This window comes from Stenella coeruleoalba, assembly GCF_951394435.1.
Source record: "Stenella coeruleoalba genome assembly, chromosome: 9".
Lineage (NCBI taxonomy): Eukaryota > Metazoa > Chordata > Mammalia > Artiodactyla > Delphinidae > Stenella > Stenella coeruleoalba.
The window spans coordinates 29,127,152-29,144,117 of record NC_137155.1 but is presented as its reverse complement, the minus strand read 5'-3'; the positions used below and the strand labels follow the sequence as shown (position 1 = coordinate 29,144,117).

Genomic DNA, 16,966 nt, shown 5'->3' with positions numbered 1-16,966 from the left:
TGATAACCATCATCTTCCATTGCGTGAGGTATCTGAAGGAAGAAAAGCAAAACTAAGTGGTCCTTGTGATGAAAAGATTAAAAATAGATGTTCTTTATTGTTAGGCATAAATCATAGATGATAATCAGCATATAAATGATTCAATTCATAGATTATTGTTTGGTACATTGTACGGGGTGGTTGCATGATGACAGCAAAGCTTTAAATTTTCATGTCATATTTTATTCTCAGAGTGGTTTTCAGTCTCTCATAGGACCACAAGCAGTCCTGTGAGGCAGGAGCGGAAAGCCGTGTCATCCTTGGAATGTGAATGCATGGAGGCAAGGAGGGTTAAATAAGTTGCCCAGCCATTTGCTGATTGGGGACAGATGGATATAAATGTTTTTTCCCACACCTGCATATTTCTATCTTTATAGTAGTATATAGTATATATACTCTGTAGTATATATATTATGTATAGTAGAGCATATATAGTTCTCCTAGAAGAGAACATAGGCAAAACATTCTCTGACATAAATTGTAGCATTGTTTTCTTAGGTCAGTCTCCCAAAGCAATAGAAATAAACGTAAAAATAAACAAATGGGACCTAATCAAACGTATAAGCTTTTGCACAGCAAAGGAAACTATAAACAAAAGGAAAAGACAGCCTATGGACTGGGAGAAAATATTTGCAGATGATGTGACTGACAAGAGTTTAATTTCCAAAATATGCAAATAGTTCATACATCTCAATAACAAAAAAACAAATAACCCAAACAAAAAATGGGTGGAAGATCTAAATAGACATTTCTCCAAAGAAGACATACAGGTGGCCACTAGGCACATGAAAAGATGTTCAACATGGCTAATTGTTAGAGAAATGCAAATCAGAACTGCAATGAGGTATCACCTCCCACCAGTCAGAATGGCCATCATTAAAAAGTCTACAGATAACAAATGCCAGAGAGGGTGTGGGGAAAAGAGAAGCCTCCTACACTGTTGGTGGCAATGTAAATTGGTACAGCCAATATGGAGAACAGTATGGAGGTTCCTTAAAAAACTGAAAATAGAGTTGCCATATGATCCAGCAGTCCCAGTTCTGGGCATATATCTGGAGAAAACTATAATTCAAAAAGATACATGCACCCCAATGTTCACTGCAGCACTGCTTACAGTAGCCAAGACATGGGAGCCACCTAAATGTACATGGACAGATGAATGGAGAAAGAAGATGTGGTCCAAGTATACAATGGAATATTACTCAGCCATAAAAAAGAATGAAATAATGCCATTTGCAGCTGCATGGATGGACCTAGAGATTATCATACTAAGTGAAATAAGTCAGAGAGAAAGACAGATCCTATACATATCATATCACTTACATATGGAATCTAAAATATGACACAAATGAACTTATTTATAAAACAGAAACAGACTCACAGACATAGAAAACAAATTTATGGTTACCAAAGGCAAAAGGGGGTGAGGGAGGAATAAATTAGGAGTTGGGGATTAGCAGATACAAACTACTATATATGAAATAGATTACCAGCAAGGTCCTACTGTATAGCACAGGGAACTATATTCAGTGTCCTATAATAAACCATAATGGAAAAGAATATGAAAAAGAATATGTGTATATACGTATAACTGAGTCACTTTGCTGTACACCAGACACTAACGAAACGTTGTAAATCAACTATATTTTAATTTTAAAAAGTCTTATGTTGTACTGTAAGCGAATTCAAATGAAGAGTATAGTCCTTAATATTATAAAACCCCTTCTAATTCAACTAAAAACCAAAGGCCAAGAAAGCAGAGTCCAAGTAGAAAGTAGATGTGGGTAGGACAGAAGGTATAAGAAAAGGAAAAGCTGGTCCTCGTTGATGCCTGCCTGAAGAGGTCGGTAGGGCCGTGTTGACATCATCTCATGGAGTAAATTGTGTTTAATAAGAACGTGTGGCTCTTCCTTTCCTTTCCTCTAGAGCTGGCTTCCAGGGTGGAAAAAAAGATTGAGGAGGAAGCAATAATTAAAATACAAAAAGCTGTAGACTCTTCAGCTCCTCTGTATTACTAAAGGCCCTATAGCTATTCACCTAACTTTGACCATGTAATTATTCTAAAGAGATGTAAAATCATCAATCCAGGGGCAGAATTCTGATTGTCCCAGACTCCTGAATTATATTATTAATAATTGCAGCTAACAATTATTACGCTTTATGTCAGGCACACTGCTAAATGTTTTATATGGAATATCTCATTTACTCCCAAAACTTTTGGAGATAGATATTACTGTTATTTTCCTTTTATAGGTGTGGACATTGAGGCATATGGAAGTTAGTAACTTGCTAAAATATTTCATAAATGTGTGTGTTTCAGCTATAATATATTAAAAATTTCATAAGATACCTGGGGGTAGGGAATTGTTATTGCTTCATAATGCACATTTCAAGACAGCAAATGAAGAAAGATGTGAAATATAATAATGAATTAATTTGACATTACTTGCCCTTTTTGCATTGATTATAATAATTGCTGGAATTGAATTTTCTTGGCATATGAGTTTTGGAATCAGAGAGCTAAATTTGAATATCATCTTTGCCACTTGTTAATTGGATAATTTTCTGATAGGGTTATTTAAATGTACTGTGTGTCAATTTCTGCTTCTGGCGAATGGGCATAGTATCTTCCTCCTTCACAGATCTATTAAAACACATCAATCCTGATTATTCATGGATTCCATATTTGCAAATTTACCTACCTTAAAAAATTTATTTGTAACTCTCAGATCAGTCCATGTAATACTTTCACTGCCATTTGCAGACATGTACAGAGCAGTAAAAATGAGTCACCCGACCATGTGGTCCCAGCTGAGGTTGAAGACGGTGACAGGCTGCCTCCTTATTTCATCTCGCATACTGCCAACAGTGTCATTTGCACAGTCTATTTAATGCCATGTTTTTTGCATTCTTATGCTTTTTATTGGTGATCTTACTGTTTAAAATAGTGCTGAAGTGCTGGCTAGTGATCCTAAGTGCAAGAAGGCTGTCCCTTGCCTTTTGGAGAAAATTCACGTGTTAAATAAGCTTAGTTCAAGTATAAGTATTAGTGCCGTTGGCCATAAGTTTAATGTTGATGAATCAACAATATATTTTAAATAAGATGTTTTCTGGCTGAAAAACCCGTAAAACCAGATATTGATGAAGATGATACTGTGACTTGTTGATGAAGATATTGTGACTGGAGAATCACAGGAGCCTAAGCCTGTATTTTCCCCAGGAGCAATGGTTCATTATTTGCCAGTTTAGTTTTCACGATAACTTTGTATAACTACTGTGAGTAAAAAGAATTGGCTGTGTTGTACTCAATACATTTACTGTTAACGTTATCTCTCAGTTTTCCTTCTGACCTTAGAGAAATACCTCCGAAAGAGCTGGCGATATTCTTAATGACTTTAAAGGGCAATGGGCACTCTCTGAAATAACACAAACACAATCATCTCCTTTTTAGAGTCTAGGGTCCCTTTTAACAACTTATCATAAAAAGTTACTTCTTTCTATTTAAGTTAAAAGTTCAGTTTTGGACACTAGACTAAACTGTCTTCAAAGATAACTTTGTTTTATCAGAAAGTAAATATTTTCGGTTTGGCAGGCAGTGCAGTCTCTCACAGCTATTCACCTCTGCCACTGTGGTGTGAAAGTAGCTATAGACAATATGTATATGAACGGTTATGACTGTGTTTCAATAAAACTTTATTTACAAAAACAGGTAGCAGGCTGGATTTGGCCTGTGAGCTCTAGTTTGCTGACCCTTGATTTAGTGTAATGTGGGCTCTTGTTTTATGGTATTGTTTATCAGTTTTCTAGAAGACCTATAAACCATAAAAAGTAAAATAAATTTTTTTCTATAACTGTTTCTTAGTACGTTGTAGTGATCATAATCACGTGTTGTGAGCATTTATTAAAGGCAGGGCACTGTGCTAACCACTTTATACTGTTTTTTAGTTTCTCGTTATAGCTCTATCAGGCAGCACTGTGATTATTATCTTATTTTTTCTGAGATAGAAACTGAGGCCCGGAGAGGTGACGTATCTCACTCAAGGTCACAGATTTAGGGAGTGGTACAACTTGACCCCAAGATAGTTTTGACCTTATAGCCAGCATGCAATACTTTTTGCCTAACGTTTCTTTATTTTCTGATGTTCTGCTAATTTAGGGATGTTGATTTGCATTGTACAGCATCTTAAGCTTTTCTGAAGAAAAACATTTATTCTGTGGATAAGTAAGTAGATGACTGTGGGTTTTAGCTCTATTTCTTTAATTCGTTTTTTAAAACTTAGCTTGTTTTATTTCTTGTTACATTTCCAAATGTATTCTAAAAGGGAGTTTACCTAAATGTGAAGTTTCGCTGCGTCGCTCTCTGCTGGGAGATTTGTTTTTCTTCATTGGATAATTTAGAGGTCTTATTTTGTTCTTGTTTGTTTAATATCCTGATTAAAGGATTAGAAAGCTCTTTGCTACGTTTGAGTGACTAATACTGCTCTGAGCACAGAGCCACACTCTTGGGGGACATAGATTTGCATTTGCTGAATGAATAAAACCTTAGCGGCAGAATTGCCATCTTTTCTATAACTGTGTCAGCTGTCCTGCGCATTGCCTGTGGCTGCTGTTTTCTGGCTCTAGTTCTGAGCATTAGCACAGAACTTGACATCATCAGTAAAAAGAAGGAGGTTGTGGAAATGACTCAGTGGGAGTCGTGAATAGTGAAAACATGGACTCATGGTGGAGATATTTGTTTAGCTATTGCATGTGAAGCACTACCCTCTCATTAGCCCCGATAAGTTTATATCACAAACTGGTTCAGCCTTTTATTTGCACTCAGCATTTGCCCGGTACAATTAGGAATTCAAAAATAACAATGATCCCTGCTTTCTGGAAGCTTGAAGTCTCACATGAATTGATAAGTGGTATCTCTCTATCCATCCATCCATCTGTCTATCTTTAAGGGGGGTATTATGAGAAGAGTATTGTAGGAGCACAGAGAGAGGCACAGTTGACTGCCTGGTGGGGTAAGGCCCCACCTTCTGTTCTGAAGAGGGTCGTTTTTTGACTTAGGAACGGGAGTTTTCCAGGTGAGCAGGTGCGTTGGTCAGCATCTCCGAAGAAAGACCACAGCGGCGAGAAAGAGGATGAAATATTCTGGGAGTGATAAGAATTTCGTTATGGTTGGAAGAGAATGGGTCAAGGGATGAGCCTGGTAAAATAGGTCGGAGTCAGACTGTGAAGTGCATATAGTGATAAGGGAGACTTTGGAAAGCTTTAATTAGGGTGTGACCTGATCAGAGCTTTATAAAAATAATGCTGGTGACAGTGTGAAGGGGAGGAAATTGATGGGGGGTGTGATGACTAATGGATTATACATTCTTCTGCCTTCCAGCTTTCTCCTGTGCTTCTGGGGAGTATCTAGAAATGAAGAATCAGGTATGCAGTAAGTGTGGTGAAGGCACCTACTCCTTGGGCAGTGGCATCAAATTTGATGAATGGGATGAATTGCCGGCAGGATTTTCCAACGTTGCAACATTCATGGACACTGTGGTCGGCCCTTCTGACAGCAGGCCAGATGGCTGTAACAAGTAAGAATCCAAAGGAGCCTTGAGAAGGGTGTGGTTGCTCTTTTCCAGAAAGATGTTGAGGATAATCTTGGTAGTGATTGGGATTATAGATAAACTAATTGCAAATAGTCACAGTTTTTTTTAACAGTCCTTATGAATAATGTAGCTGAACTTTCATGAGGTTAAAATAGTTGCTCTTAGGACATAATAGATACTGTATGCAAAAAATTCAATAAAGTTATTAAGAAAACAAGTTAATTTTCTAATAATACATTTATAACTTTATTAAAGTCAGTGGTGTTTCTACAAAGCCTTCTGTAATTTTAATGAATAACTTCAATGTTTTTTCTTTTCCCCTGAGAGGAAAAATGTATAACCTTCATTTTGACACTTGAGTGTCTCCGGTTACAGAGTGGGTTAAAAACCTAAAGTGGAAAGCACCTTTACCTAATTTCCACCTTTTTAATAGGAGGTTATTAGGTTTGCCTGTGACAACATTGGAGGAACGATAAACTGTTTTGAAAAAACACAAAATGTTTATCTTTGGGCTGTTACCCTTCCTGTTTTCTTGTATTGACTATGTAACATTCCCCTTTCACGTGGCCATGTTTAGGAGAATTTTACTTTAGGCCTCGGGCTACCTTCTGACAAGGATGGTTTCTCACGACTCAGTATTTTTACTCTGAGCTAAAGATGCTGGGGAATTATTTAGCTGTGATAACAGATGTGTTTTCTCCTCCCTCGTCCCTACCTTCCCTCCATTCCCCCTTGCTTTATATAGCTGTCTCTCTGTCTGCCAGTTGATATTTTTACTCTTCTGATAACAGTCATTTCATCACGTAGGGTTGTGACGTTAGATAGCATTAACAGAATTGTTATATCTAATAATTCTAACTGTGTATAAAATGTATATGTGCGTATATACACACGTACGTATGTGTATATGTACACACGTGCATACACTGTTGACCCATGAACGATGTGGGAGTTATGGGTGCCGATCCTCCTTTGAGTTGAAAATCCACTTATAACTTAACAGTTGGCTTTTTGTATCCACCCTGCGGCATCTGGCGGATTCAGCCAACCATGGATCAAGTGGTACTGTAATGTGTCTTCAGTGAAAATGATCCGCGTATAATTGGACCCATGCAGTTCAAGATGTATATTTATGTATGTACATAGACACACACAAGCATCCCCTGCTTTTCCCAAGATTGCTTTATATCATTTCGCTTTTATGAAAAACCTATATTAGTACCTGTTTTTGCTAACCAAAAGAAATCTGAAGGGGATTTTCGCTTTTACAAAAAAAAAAAAAAGGGCAAAAAGCAAAAATACTGTTCAGCGTTGGTTTGGCAGCAAGGGAGGCTGTCATAGCGGCAGTGTGCACCATGGGCAGCGAGAGTGGCACCACCAAGCTCTCTCCTGGAGCTACATGCAGCATCTCAGCATCAAGCCACCGTAACTTTGAACTGTGTCTGGGATCTATGCTTTATCTTGATTTATTTTGTAAATCCATTAGTAAGATGTGTCGTAAGGTAATTGCTTCTTTGCTTTGCACCATTTCAGCTTACGAAAGGTTTCACAGGAACACTGCACTTTTATGTAACGGGGGAAACGTGTGTGTGTATAATTTAATTCAATTTTTTTAAATAAAAGAGTTACTTAGGGCAAGGTAGTAGTAGGATGTTATGAGATCTCAGATCTGTGTCTTGGTGGGCAGGAGATATTGTGTGGCTTCTTTTTCTAATTCCAATAAATTTGGAATTGTTTATTCATTAAAGAGATTGAATGATAAGCAGAAATTTTTCAGTGTATTGAGTATAACTGTCTCAGTGTAAATTTCAGCCTGTTACTTTTTCGCTTATCTCCCTTCCTCCCTCCCTCCTTTTTTCCTTTCTTCCTTTTTTCCGTCCACCCAATATTGTATTCTTTTTTAAAAAAATTAATTAATTTATTCATTTTTGGCTGTGTTGGGTCTTCATTTCTGTGCGAGGTGAAGAATAGCCCCTGCTTGCCACAACTAGAGAAAGCCCTAACACAGCAACGAAGACCCAACGCAGCCAAAAATAAATTAATTAATTTAAAAAAATCAATTGTTTTTTAAAAAACTTAAGAGATAAAAATATGCTTATCTACATATTTACTATTATTGGTGCTCTTTCCTCCTGTATATAGGTTGGCATGTATATCCAGTATTATTTTTTTCATCCTGTAAAATTTTCTTTATCATTTCTTGTAATGCAGGTCTGCTGCTCACAAATTCTCTCAGCTTTTTTTTGTTTAACCTAAAAATATCTTTATTTTAGCATCAGTTTTGAAGCATATTTTGTTGGACGTATGACCCTGGGCTTTTACTTTTCCCTTTCCATGCTTTAAAGATGTTCCATTACCTCTGAATCTCTCCCTTGTTTGTGATAAAAAAAAATTAGCTGTATTTTGTATGGTTAGTTCCCTTCTATGTAATGGTTTTTAGTTCCCTGACTACTTATAAAATGTTCTCTATATCTTTGCTGTTCAACAGTTTGACTGTGATGGTGTGGTTTTCTTTGTATTTACTCTGCTTGAAGTTCACTGAGCTTCTTGAATTTGTAGGTTGATATTGTCACCAAATTTGAGAATTATGTTAACCACCATTTCACCAATAACGTTTTTCTGCCCCTTTCTCTCCCTCTTTTCCTTCTATGATTCCAATTACGTGTATGTTAGGCCACTTGGTGTTGTCCAAAAGTCACTGAGCCTCTATTTTTTTCCCAATTTTTTTTCTCTTAGACTTCAGATTACATAGTTTCTATTGCTGTGTCGTTGACTATTTCTTTTGCAGTCTCAAACTTGATCTTAAGGTCATCTGTTGAATTTTCAATTTCATGTATTGTAATTTTCAGTTCTAGAATTTGCATTTAGTTTTACGAATGGTTCTTATTTCCCTTAAAATAGTTGAGATTCCTCATCCCTTCACTCACTGTTGTTGATTATATTTTGAAGAGCTGTCTTAAATACTTGTCTGTTTCTTTTGTTTTATTTTTTTAAATAAATTTATTTATTTATTTTTATTTTTGGCTGCATTGGGTCTTTGTTGGTGCGTATGGGCTTTCTCTAGTTGCGACGAGCGGGGGCTACTCTTCATTCTGGTGCACAGGCTTCTCATTGCCGTGGCTTCTCTTGTTGCGGAGCACAGGCTCTAGGCTTGCAGGCTTCAGTAGTTGTGGCACATGGGCTCAGTAGTTGTGGCTCACAGGCTCTAGAGTGCAGGCTCAGTAGTTCTGGCACACAGGCTTCGTTGCTCCGCGGCATGTGGGATCTTCCCAGACCAGGGCTCGAACCCGTGTCCCCTGCATTGACAGGCGGATTCTTAACCACTGTACCACGAGGGAAGCCCTTGTTTCTTCTGATTATATTTTTTCTCAATTAAGGGTCATACTTTCCCACTTCTTTGCATTCCTAGTAAATTTTTATTGTATCTGGGGCATCATGAATGTTAAGATGTAGGGAATGTGGATTATTTTTTTCTTTCATTTAAAAGGTGTTGGATTTTGTTCTGGAAGGCAGTTTATTTATGAGAAGAATGCCTTGATCTCGTCAGGTCTGGTTTTAAAATTTTTTTTTAGGGTGTTTCGCTATTGGTTTCACACTTAGGTCTAGGTCATGGTCTTTACTCTAGGGCAAGAGTTGGGCACACTGTGGCCTGTGGGCCCTCCCTCGGTTTCTGTAAGTAACGTTATATTGGAACACAGCTGCACTCATTTATTTATATATTGTCTATGGCTGCTTTTGAACTACAATGGCCTAGTTAAACATTGCAGGAGAGACCAGATGATTCATAAAGCCAAAATTATTGACTGTCCGGCCCTTTATGAACAAGTTTGCTGATACCTACTCTAGGGTATGGCCCTTATTCCTGAAGTGTGGCAATTCTGGAATCTCAGATGAATGTCCAATGGGGTTATTAAGTTTCCTCCTTTCTGGCTGACCTGGAGCTCTAGCGACTCCCATAGAAGTGACCTCTCTGATTATGTCTTAGCTTTGCAATGGCTGTTCGCTGGTAGGCCTGCCCACTCCAGATCCAAGCCCTCACCTTCAGAGGAACTGCATATGGACTTCTGGAGCCCCTGTTTTCTCTGCATCTCAGGCCTGAAAATTCCAGTTGTTTCAGCTGCCCCAAACATTCATCCCTGCTGCTTGGCTCAGTGAGATCCCTGTGCTCTGCTTGGGTGCTATCTCCCAGTGCCATGGTCTGGAAAGTGTCCTGAAGAATGAGGTCAGGGTCAGTTTGGGCTTTGTCTCATGTGTTTTCCTGCTGTCAGGAATCTCAGTCCTTCACTGCCTATTGTCAATGCCTGAACATGGCTCACGTGTTTTGTTTAGTTTACTAGATTGTTAAAGAAAAGGGCAAATCCAATACCGATTAGTGAGTCATGATGGGATGTGGAAGTCTCAGTCTTTCATTCAAATTTTTTTTTTCTGTTAGTAAAAAGAAAATAATTTGCCAAAATCTCACTTATCATCCAGATAGAAAGTTAAATTTGAAGAGAAGGATAATAAGTTGTGCTGTCATACGGTTTGGTTGGAAATTTTTTTTGGCCAAAAGTTGGCACGTGACTCATTATTGATTAAGAATTAGCTTATGGTTAGATTGACAACCCAGCTTTTGTTCACTAGTGTGTTTTCTTAATATTTCATTTTATTTTTTAGATAAAATTTCCAATCAGACTTTTAGCTCTACTATGTATTATGACACTGTGATCTATATTTTATTTAGGTTTACTTTAAATTGGCTTTTTCTAGGACAATATCTTCTCTCACAGTCAAGGAACCCCTGCATTCCCCTGCCAAGTATATGTTTGTAAATATAACTTTAGATATTGTTTGAGAGAATAACTCCATCTAAGCCAACTGGAATTAGTGATCATCTGTTTAGCAATCAAATTTTTGGTGAAAAATAGCAGTTATGTAGCAACTTGATTGTTTAACCATACCACCATTTAGGAAGTCATGTGCCACAAGAAACGAACCTTTTTCCAGCCATGGTATTGGCCTGTGAGTTCCACATGAGCTTCAGACCCCTCTGCTGTGCTTTGTCAATGGAACCGCTTTTAAATCTCAGTTACAGAACTTGTGAAAAAAGAGGTTTCTGAATGCTGACATGAAATGGTTTTGTTTCCACAGCTCTTCCTGGGTCCCTCGTGGAAATTACATAGAGTCTAATCGTGATGACTGCACGGTATCCTTGATCTACGCTGTGCACCTCAAGAAGTCGGGCTATGTTTTCTTTGAGTACCAGTATGTGGACAACAACATCTTCTTTGAGTTCTTTGTAAGGGCTTTTATATTCTAGAATTCACTTTTTAAAGGACATTCATATAAAATTTCTCTTAATCATTTGTTCCCATTCCATTGTATGCCTCCTTGGTTTTTGTGTTAAGTGAAGCTTTCAGTATGAAAAGAAGTGTTATTTTTTGTCTATAATATTTTCTGGTTAACATTGTTTCTTTTAACTTTGAGCTCTCACCTTGTAGAGTAACATTGGGCTTGTTTTTCCCTTTGGATGTGATTATTAGGCGACCACTTGGTGGAGACTTTGTGTGACAGATATTTTCCCCAAGATTCATTAAAATTTTTTTTACAGCTACAGATGCTACTTTGTTTAAAAATATGTTTTTACCAATTTTAGTGTTTGTTTAAAAGGCTTTTTTTCTCTTTGCAATTTCAAATATTTGAGTTATTTAAATGTATTCATGGGCAGTTAGGAGTGTCTGTGTCTTTCTGATTCTGCTGGTTTTGTACAATCCAGTGGAATAAATGGGTGAGATAGTTGATGTCTCTGACAAGAGATTAAATAACATTACAGAATATAGGAAAAAACAATAGTCTAACAGAATGGGCTGTTACCATGAAAATTATTTAACTATTTATATAAACTGTATCTAATCTTCCAAATATTCGTTGTGGCAGTGACTCAGATACTTGAGGAAAACTTCTCAGATTGACTTCTTAAACCAAAAAAAAGTGTGTGTTGTGCAGGCAACTGGGAAAATATCTTGTAAGTGTTTCTGTGGTCCAGATTTCAGGAATAAATGTACTGATCATGCTAAAACAAATTTATATTGCTCTTGTTAATGGAAGTTTCTAAATCAGAAGTTTGCTAGGAAGAGATATTTTCCATGAAGGTATGAGCCTTAGGCTCAAAGTCAAGAGATTCTGGCTCAGGTCCCAACTCTGCAATTGCTAGTTGTATGTTATTGGACAATTAAGTTAACTTTCTAGTCCTCAGCATTCCTTTTTGTAAAGTGGATCGTAGACAAGACCTTTTAAGAAGCCTCCCAGCTCTAAGGTCCTTTGATGAGTTTAAGATGTTAAGCAATATTCAAACAGATTGAGCTTTTAAGTTGCATTTTGTTTGTAAGATACTTCTCAGACTGAATGATTCTCTATTCCATTGGACATTTTTGCAATATTACTAAAATAAAGTTAAGAAGCAAGATAATTGTATAATTGTTAAAATAAGCATTGAGTTTTGTGTTGTCCATTAAGTCCTTTGAGAGTTGTCAGTAAAGGTACTCTTAAGGCATGAAATTTCACTACTTTCTCTCAATGATACCTTTGTTCTTCTGGATAGAGACTGAAAAGGGATGGTGAGTTCACGTTCCTTCTTTTACTGATGTTTCAGCTTTATAGGTTGCAGTTTATTGACTCAGGGTCAACACCTTATGGCCATCCTGCAGAATGGTTAGTGGAAAGAAATTGTCTGAAGACTGAAAGATGCAGATGCACCTGTGAACAATTCATAATTGAAAGCAGTAAAGTATTTAATTTTAGGAGTCTGGGAGTTTCATTCAGCTCTCCCCTCCACACACACTTTTTTTTTTTTTTAAATGATGAAACTAAAATCTGGAGAGAATAAATGATTAGACCAAGGTTATACCTTTACTGGTTACTTTTAGAATACCAGGAGAACTGAGATCTGTAGAATGCCAAGAGAATGTCACGATAATCCATGATGTCTGATATCAGCTGAAAAAAACCTTTCAGTTTATCTAAACATTGACCACCAAAGGTATATTCAGGGTTCCTATCTGTTTAAAAATGGCTTCCCACTTGCATTAGGATTGTCATTATGCTTATAACATAAACATGACATTTGAACTCAGTTAAAGCAGATGTCCTCAGGAGCAGTCAGTATTGTCTGGCATTTGGCTGTTGCAAGGATCTGTTTTCTAGTTAGTAAGTCTTTAGGAAATAACTTGTATGGAAATTTTTTTTTTTTTTTTTTTGCGGTACGCGGGCCTCTCACTGTTGTGGGCTCTCCTGTTGCGGAGCACAGGCTCCGGACGCGCAGGCCCAGCGGCCATGGCTCACGGGCCCAGCCGCTCCGCGGCATGTGGGATCTTCCTGGACCGGGGCACGAACCCGTGTCCCCTGCATCGGCAGGCGGACTCTCAACCACTGCGCCACCAGGGAAGCCCAAGATGGCCAAATTTTTGATGTCTAGGTATTCTTCATAGGCCTGGAAGAGTATGTCCCAACTCCTAGGTATTTGGGAAGAATTGTCTGAAAAGCACAAAGTGTTTGGTGCTAAAGATATTAGCTGTATTCATTTGCACTGGCATAGAATATCATTAACATCTGTCCCCAGATACCAGCTGGGGGCTTTGACTTTGGCTGTAGCCACTTACCTATACACATTTGGGTTAAGTCCCGGGGAAAGGAAGACAAAGCAGATTTCATTTATTTATTAATTTAAAAATTTAACGGCCCCAAATCTTATAAAAATAAGCTTGATTTTTATACTTTCGGGCCTGCCTGGTGAATGCAAGCTTTTACATTTTTGTGATGACTTTTTCCCCTTTATGTGGATTTTCAGTGCTAACTCTCTCTCCCTCTGCCTCTGCCGCTCCTGCTTAGCAGCCCCCGCCGCCCCCGCCTTCTTAGTGGCCTAGTCTTTTTGTTACAGTAATGAGGATGCTTTACTTAGAACTACTAACTCATATGCGGTTGTCACTTAGGCTCCAGAGGTCTTGGCACGTTTACTTGTTGAGAATTACTCATGGCCATTGTTTTGTAGACTTTGAAAGAAGCTCTTGCAGCCTGTCCTGTGCTGAGTAACAAATTTAATTAAAGCCATCATTCAAGAAGCTTTACTGGGGCCCTTGTGTTTATTCCACAGATTCAAAATGATCAGTGCCAGGAGATGGACACCACTGCTGACAAGTGGGTAAAACTCACCGACAGTGGAGTGTGGGGCTCTCATTCTGTAAGTTTCTCTCTGTCCTCCGCTTCCCACCAACCCCATCCTTCTCCTTCCTGCCTTTCCCCAACCTTTTTTTTTTTTTTTTCTGGTACGCGGGCCTCTCACTGTTGTGGCCTCTCCCGTTGCGGAGCACAGGCTCCAGACACGCAGGCTCAGCGGCCATGGCTCACGGGCCCAGCCGCTCCGCGGCATGTGGGATCTTCCCGGACCGGGGCACGAACCCATGTCTCCTGCATCGGCAGGCAGACTCTCAACCACTGTGCCACCAGGGAAGCCCTTTCCTGCCTTTCTCTTTCTTCTTCGCTCCCTCTTCCTGCTCTTTCCCATCACACTCCAACTCTCCTCCTTTTAAAAGGGGCATTAATAGGAAGGAAGTCTACTCAAAACTAATATACAGAACCTCTGAGTGTGTAAGTTTACAGATGTGGCAATCACATGAAAGAGAATCAGTGACTCTTGGCATTGGAAGGATCCTTGAGTTTCTTTCATCCAACTTTCTCTGCAGTCTCCCCAACAAATGATTTTCAAGCTTGTCTTATTGGGGAATGTGCTGACCCCATTGTTGGACAGCTCTGCATATTACAAAATTCATCTATGTCTGGAGCTGAAACCTGCTTTCTGTCTGTCTATTCATCACCCATTGTTCAAAGTTCTACCCTTTCTGGTTGTGTCTGGTAGACTAACTACTTATTTCTTTAAGGACAACTCTAAGTGCTTGAAGGCAATTATCAGGTAACACAGTCTCTGAATCTATTATTATTTGAGGCCTTTGGAGTGAGACATGGATTTAAAATCTAACTTTGGTTTACCGTAGTTGTGTTTCTTTAGGCAATTGGCTTCGTCTCTTTGATACTTCATAAGAGAAATGGGACCAATCTTGCAGAGTTAAATGAGATGATACATGGGGAGGGCCTAGTGTGGTGCCTGCAGTGTAGATTGGACACTGTTTCAATAAGTGACCGCCCATCCTTGCCTTTGTGTTGTAGCAGGTACCTCATCCTTTTTTTTTTTTGAAAAAAAAATTTTTTTTTCTGCATTGGGTGTTTTTTGCTGCATGCCGGCTTTCTCTAGTTGTGGCGAGCAGGGGGCTACTCTTCCCTGTGGTGGGAGGGCTTCTCACTGCGGTGGCTTTTCTTGTTGTGGAGCACGGGTTCTAGTTGCACATGCTTCAGTAGTTGCAGCATGCGGGCTCAGTAGTTGTGGTTCGTGGGCTGTAGAGCACAGGCCCAGTAATTGTGGCACACGGGCTTAGTTGCTCCGTGGCATGTGGGATCTTCCCGGCCCATGGATTGAACCTGTGTCCCCTACATTGGCAGGCGGATTCTTAACCAGTGTGCCAACAGGGAAGTCCAGGTACCTCATCGTTGAGTGATTAATATCATGCACCCTTTCAGAGTACTTTTTCGATCTGTATGCCTGGAAGTGATATTAGTACCACTTAAGATCCATCCACCTAAGCATTCAGTCCGCTGGGCTTTGAAGGTACAAGTAACCCTTGCCAAGAAATATGCTTTCCTCACTTACAAAGACTTAACACAGAAGGAAAGTACTTAACACACTACTTCTCTGAATCTCTGGCAGGGTGAAGTAGGCAGATACGTTTTAATTTTCTACTGCTTGAATTTGGCCAGCCAGAGACTGCATAGAAGAGTAGGGTGGCAAATGAGAAAGCAAGGCACCCTTAACATTAGTTTACTTGACTGAATCAGCATGAAATTGATCAGAAAAGTATTTTGATTTATAAATATAAAAATGTTCTGGTGGCAAAGGAAACAAATATTAGACGTGGTATCATTTAAGTTCTGGAGTCATAGAGTTAAATCGGGTTATTCTATAAGAATAGTCCTATTTTTCTCTTGTTGCTGCTGCAATGTTTTTTGTTAAGTAATTTTAAAATGAAGCAAACTCATTCTGTTACCTTTTTTGTTTTCAGAGCCAAAGATCTACTTATGACTAGTGGCAGCCAATCAATATGTAATTGGGCCAAGTGCCTTTCACTGTCTAAAATGAGTCCCTTTGAAATATAAACCAAGACTTCATGCAAATGATTGGAAGATCATTTTATCTTTTATCATGCTTGAAGAATTTTCTTTTCCTTTTATCATTACTATATTTTGGGGGTTGGCAGACTATTTTTTTTAGAATTGAAGCGGAGCTTAGGTCTCAGTTAACAGTAGATTTAAATTTGTGGGTTCCATTTCATTATAATGCATTGAAAAGTGTATAAGAGATTAGCTTCTAGATATGGTTGTAGGTAGCATGGTTTATCTGACCTGAGTATCTTGTGTTCTCTTTATAGGTAATGTTGAAATCAGGCACAAACATACTGTACTGGAGAACTACAGGCATCCTTATGGGTTCCAAGGCCGTCAAGCCAGTGTTGGTAAAAAATATCACAATTGAAGGTATTTCACAGCAGTCTGCTCTGGTAGTCACCTGTCACATTTAATAGTTAGAATATTGATTACTTTGTTGGTTTTGCTGGCTTACGGGGATTTAGGACAGAAATTAATATGTTAGACATCGTATAGGCCTAGAGACCCTGGTTTTATTCTTGGCAAATTGACTGGGATTTTTTTTTTTCCTATCCCTAAACTGAATTATTTAATCTGTGTGGAAAAAGTAAACATGATGACAATTGTAGGTGTATTTAAATAAAAGAAAATAATATTGATTAATAAGATCCTACTATTCATTCGAGAACTCTCTATTGTGCTGGCATAGTGCTTATTCAGGTCACCACTCTATCCCTAAAAATAACAGTGAGATAGATATCTTGGCCTGACTGTCTCCTACAACTTTTGCCTCTCTGAACCAGCTTCTGGCTCAGAAGAGTAGCCAGTAAACCCTGGCATGGTTCATTCTCAATTAGGGCTACTTTTAATGAAAGCAGTTGATTCTCCTTTATTAAAGTTTGGCTTAACGTTTTGGTATGTTCTAGGTACACCTGTTCCTGTGACGCTAACTCATTAGTCATAGGGACATCTGCTGGCAAAGGCTGGAATTACAAGCCAGAAGAAAAGTCGAGCTTTTCCCAGGGTCCCTTAGGTCTTGTCAGCTACGTAGTGAACAGTGGAGAAAAAGGGAGCAGGTGGCCACAAAGATGAGAGAATGGTATAGACTTGGA

The 16,966-nt window shown here is 38.7% G+C and overlaps 1 protein-coding gene across 3 annotated transcripts in view; it reads left to right on the top strand.

Moving 5' to 3' along the window:
* Window positions 1-16,966, top strand: part of ELAPOR2 (endosome-lysosome associated apoptosis and autophagy regulator family member 2) — a 267,850-nt gene that overhangs the window by 109,981 nt on the left and 140,903 nt on the right. For all 3 annotated transcript variants that reach the window (XR_013829782.1, XR_013829783.1, XM_079931571.1), the window contains exons 3-6: window positions 5,417-5,612; window positions 10,758-10,905; window positions 13,756-13,842; window positions 16,139-16,244. Coding sequence is in view for 1 of the 3 variants with exons in the window: in XM_079931571.1 (XP_079787697.1) it covers window positions 5,417-5,612; window positions 10,758-10,905; window positions 13,756-13,842; window positions 16,139-16,244 (537 nt within the window). In the remaining 2 variants the exon portion in view is untranslated. The remainder of the gene's footprint in view (window positions 1-5,416; window positions 5,613-10,757; window positions 10,906-13,755; window positions 13,843-16,138; window positions 16,245-16,966) is intronic.